Source organism: Morone saxatilis, unplaced genomic scaffold (assembly GCF_004916995.1).
Source record: "Morone saxatilis isolate NCDOM2014 unplaced genomic scaffold, NCSU_SB_2.0 Contig20, whole genome shotgun sequence".
NCBI classification, from domain to species: Eukaryota; Metazoa; Chordata; class Actinopteri; family Moronidae; genus Morone; species Morone saxatilis.
In genome coordinates, this window is record NW_023339763.1 from 21,723,771 (window position 1) to 21,728,313 (window position 4,543).

Consider the following 4,543-nt stretch of genomic DNA (forward strand, 5'->3'; position numbering starts at 1 on the left):
ACTCTGTAGAAGAGGACCCTCTCCCTCTGTAGATAAAAACAGCTCATTCTACGACTATGGTGTTATATTCCATTGCAGCCAATAGATACTCCTAAATGTTACACACTGGACCTTTTTAAAGATATTTAAATACAGTGGATCAGCATGTTTTTGAGCCTGACCTCTGGGTTGCTTCAGGGAAGTGAAACTTAACCAACAATATATAAATATATACATAGCTGTAAAAATGCATATGAAGGTATTAGTGCATTTTTGACCATTGTAGGATTTTGGTAATGTTGACGATTCTTTGCTTTGTTCTATCCTATGTCTCTGTTCCCTCAGTGGTTTGAGCCGTCCCAGTTTGGAACATGGTGGTCTGTGCTGTCCTGCAGTATGAACCTGGCCGGGAGTCTGGGTCCAATCCTGGTCACTCTGCTCCTGCAGTACTACGACTGGAGGACTATTCTAACCATGTCAGGCGCTTTCTGTGCTGCCTTCTCATTTGTTTGTCTAGTGTTTGTAAAGAATGAGCCGAATGATGTGGGCCTGCCCAGCATCCAGACAGCAGCCAAGAAGGGGGCTAAGGGAGGTAAGTCAAGAAGATGGTTACCTAGAATCATGTCGGTCACATAGTGCCAAGTTAGCTCCCTTTCACTTCTAACATCCCAACAGCGGGTCTGTCCTTACACCCACACTTGCGATATTTGCGAGTAATCAAGTGCCTGCTTGTATGACGAAGTTTTGATAACTGCACCAGTATCCAAGTTCCCGTTTAGACTGCAGTGTGTGGAGGTTTATCAGAGCTCACTGGGACATACTTGATTAATGAGGATGTCCCGTAGCTTGTGCAAGAACAGATATTTAATTTCCAAATTATTATTATTTGAGTTATTAATTAACAAATAAGTACGCTTGAGGTTACAGTGGAAAGAAACACCCATTCTGGAGCCGAGGGAGCAGGCTCATCAGAATCATAAAAGCAGTTAAACCGAGTTATCAAGGGGCAGGTTGGACTATTGAGAAAAGGAAACGTTATTTGATTCGAGCTGAATTAGATTTAAAGGTCCAGTGTGTAACATTAAGGAGAAATGATCACCTCTGTTTTTACCAGCACTGGCACAAAGGTCACACAGACACCAATGTGCACCTGCAGCAGCACAGACAGTGAGTGGCTGTCTCACATCTTGGATGAGAAGAGAAACAGACTGAGCTGCAACAAGGCAGAGATGCTTATCTTTGTAGATTTCTTTGTTTCCCTGGCACAAAAGGCGAATAAATAACAAAAACATCGCTATTGGCATCAGAATTTCCCAATCGGTCCAATCTCTAATACAACTTTGTTTTAAATCTATTAATCATCTGAGCCACAATTTAGGTGTACTGTGTGTGTGTTAGATTTGTTAAGACATGGAACACACTTGCCTACTACGTGGATGGGCCTGAATGTGCACATCAGTGCTCAAGACTGGACTTGAGGTGTGTTTCCCAAACAACATCTGAGGTACTAACAGAGCAGTTAGTACCTCATCAATAACAACTGCTCACCCATTTTGTGTTTGAATTAAGTCAGTCAGTGTTTCACCAAGAAAGCCTGTTACTGAGGTCTACATGTTGGTTGGTGTGGTTTAAGTTTGAAGTCATTCAAACTGCTCTTTGAGTATGGCACGCCTGCATTTTACTGCATATATTGTTATTATCAGTATGTGACAAATACATATTCAATCTTTTGTCACCAGAAGATGGCAGTGTGGACATAACTAAAGTTTTGAACAGATCCTGTATAGAATACTGAGTGCCTGTGGGGTCTTAAAAAGTCTAAAATCCAATAATATAAATTTTAGGCCTTGAAATGTCTTTAATATGTTTTTAGGAAACATGTATTGATCATGCTGTAACAAGTACAGATCATACCAAAATGAAACCAGCACTTATTTTTCTTCATATCCTTCGTACTTTTATGCCAGTATGGACATAAACTCAGTAAGTGAACTTACTGCACTGTTCGATATTGACCTGTTGCTGATCTCTGTGTGGACGTATCTCCCTGTATGTACTCACCCACCAGGCAACAGCGAAAGCACCCTGAGTGAGTTCCTCCTCTCTCCCTTCCTGTGGGTGCTGTCTCTGGGCTACCTGGTGGTGTTTGGGGTGAAGACGGCTGCGACCGACTGGGGACAGCTGTTCCTCATGCAGGAGAAAGGCCAGACTGTTCTCATGGGTACGCATTTTAATTGTCCACTGATTCCCACTGATTGATTTTCATTTAATCAGACTCGTCAGGGGTGTTGACATCCGCTGTTTTGTTCACAGGCAGTACCTACATGAGTGCCTTGGAGGTGGGAGGTTTTGTGGGTAGCCTCGCATCAGGCTTCATCACTGACAGAGCTGTATCTCGGGTGAGTCACAGATGGGGATAAAATCAGGCAACAATGACAGTTATTATTGTGTAGAGGTCAGTGGTAAAAACATCCTCTCTTCCTCCAGCAAGGCTTGGGCACCCATGGCAACCCTCGCCACGGCCTGCTCATTTTCATGATGGCCGGTATGTATGTGTCCATGTACCTCTTCAGAGTCACCATCACACCTGAAATCCCAGAGGTAATAGCAACTTCATCCTTTTTATACTGTGTAAAATGATTGACATGTACATGTTGTCAGTATTGAATATATTACAAGATTAATCTGATTCTCTTTGCTCAGGAGGCTCCTCTTTGGGTCCAAGTCATTCATCCCATTTCTGTCCTCATTGGTGTGTCAGAAAAAGAGGTACGCTCAAACATTTAATGGGGTTATGAGGATAAACATTCAATGTACTGAATGTTTGGAAAGCCTTCACGAACATGTGTTTCACATTTTCTTGTCATCCGCAGATCTGGATCCTCTTCCTCGGTGCTCTGTTTGGATTTTCTTCTTATGGACCAATTGCCTTGTTTGGGGTGATAGCCAGTGAAAGCGCTCCTTCAAATTTCTGTGGAACCTCTCATGCTGTTGTAGCTCTGATGGCTAATGGTGAGCTGCAGACTCACACAAGCAGCAGAAACATCTGTATCACTGGCTGTAGTACTCCAGCATTGACTCAATTATATGACTAAACTGTCTTACTGCTTTTGTTACAGTGGGGGCTTTTATGGCCGGCCTTCCCTTCAGCACTATTGCCAAACAATACAGCTGGGACATGGCTTTCTGGATAGCTGAGGTGATAATGGCCGTTGCCACTGTTGGCTTCTTCCTCGTACGCAACATGCGCACCAAGATGGGACGGATCGCCGAGAAACTGGACTAATGTACCTTACTGAAATGAGCCTACTGTCTATGTCCCGTTATATGACTGGATGGACTGTGTTCTCACACTGTTGATGGCTCTGTATAGAGAAGACTGCACATTAATACAACTCCAATTTGACCAAACAAAACCACTATCAAACACACACTAATCTCAGACATTGTCTCCTGATTAACTGGGTTGATGTAGATGCTCAGGGTCAGTGTGAGTCTTTTAAACCAGTGGTTCTTAACATTTTTGGTATCAAGGACCCCCACATTGATACACATCAGGCTGCAGACCTGTATTTGGTAAAATGTAGTATCAGGGATTCCCATCTGATAAGATTTACTTATTTCATAACTAGATTGGCAGATTAAAAGTGAAGAGTGTGAAATTTATGAACAGTACAGTCATGCTTATATATTCACTTATTTGTCAAACTTCTTCTTCAGTGAAATAGTATTTATAATATATATGAAAATATTTTTTCTGAGGACCCCCTCAGGGACCCTTGGTTGAGAACCCCTGATTTAAACCAGTTTAGATTCATAGTCAGGTACTTCTGTCCCACATACTATACTGATCTTTTTCCTCATTCACCAGCACAAAGATAGCGTAGATGATAATTGTTCATTACAAGCTAACATTTTAATGCTTCCACTTAAGGGTGTTTTCATGTCAAGAACATCTAAAGGTTATGAGAGCTTTATGCTGCAAAACCTGGACATGAAGAGTAGATTTTGTGGAGATAAAGTGGGTGTGTGCTGCTCTCTGCATACCTTGCCTTTAGTGGAGGTCAGTTATATCTAACTTATTGAATGTGTACTGATGGGCCTGTATATTCTAGCCTAGTATCTGTCTAGGTATTCGCACAAATGTGGTAGCATGTCATTTCACTAATACTGCAAGTATTTATAAAAATGTACCAGGCTCATTATGTCACTGAAATGAAGTAATCAGAGATCATGATATTTTTATACACAGTTCTGTGCTTCATGGTAGAGAGTATAACACTCATGCAGACTCTTTAGACCATGTCAGCTTTTGTGATCTGACATGTTTTTTTAAGATCAGTCAACATCACACTTTTGCTACAGGTGTTTTGTCACTACCACTGTGGTTATATACAGTAGTTACAATGCTGGATTATATACGGTTACCTTTCTCATCTCTTTAATTTAAATGTGAGTTTTGTCAACTCCAATAATAATGGGTCTGCACTCAGTGCCATGTTGGCATGTCTAGATCTTACTGGAATTATACGGATGACATCTAATAAATGTGAAGTTTTCTTTG

The 4,543-nt window shown here is 41.5% G+C and overlaps 1 protein-coding gene across 2 annotated transcripts in view; it reads left to right on the top strand.

The window, feature by feature from the left end:
• The window catches only part of LOC118331276 (glucose-6-phosphate exchanger SLC37A4-like), a 10,291-nt gene extending 5,748 nt beyond the window's left edge, over nt 1-4,543 (top strand). Inside the window, exons 4-10 of one of the 2 annotated variants that reach the window (XM_035666086.1) lie at nt 325-571; nt 2,048-2,200; nt 2,293-2,378; nt 2,467-2,580; nt 2,683-2,748; nt 2,853-2,991; nt 3,099-3,265. In XM_035666086.1, coding sequence (XP_035521979.1) covers nt 325-571; nt 2,048-2,200; nt 2,293-2,378; nt 2,467-2,580; nt 2,683-2,748; nt 2,853-2,991; nt 3,099-3,265 — 972 coding nt within the window. Of the gene's footprint in view, nt 1-324; nt 572-2,047; nt 2,201-2,292; nt 2,379-2,466; nt 2,581-2,682; nt 2,749-2,852; nt 2,992-3,098 lie in introns of both variants that reach the window. The other variant, XM_035666087.1, reaches the window with a different exon arrangement.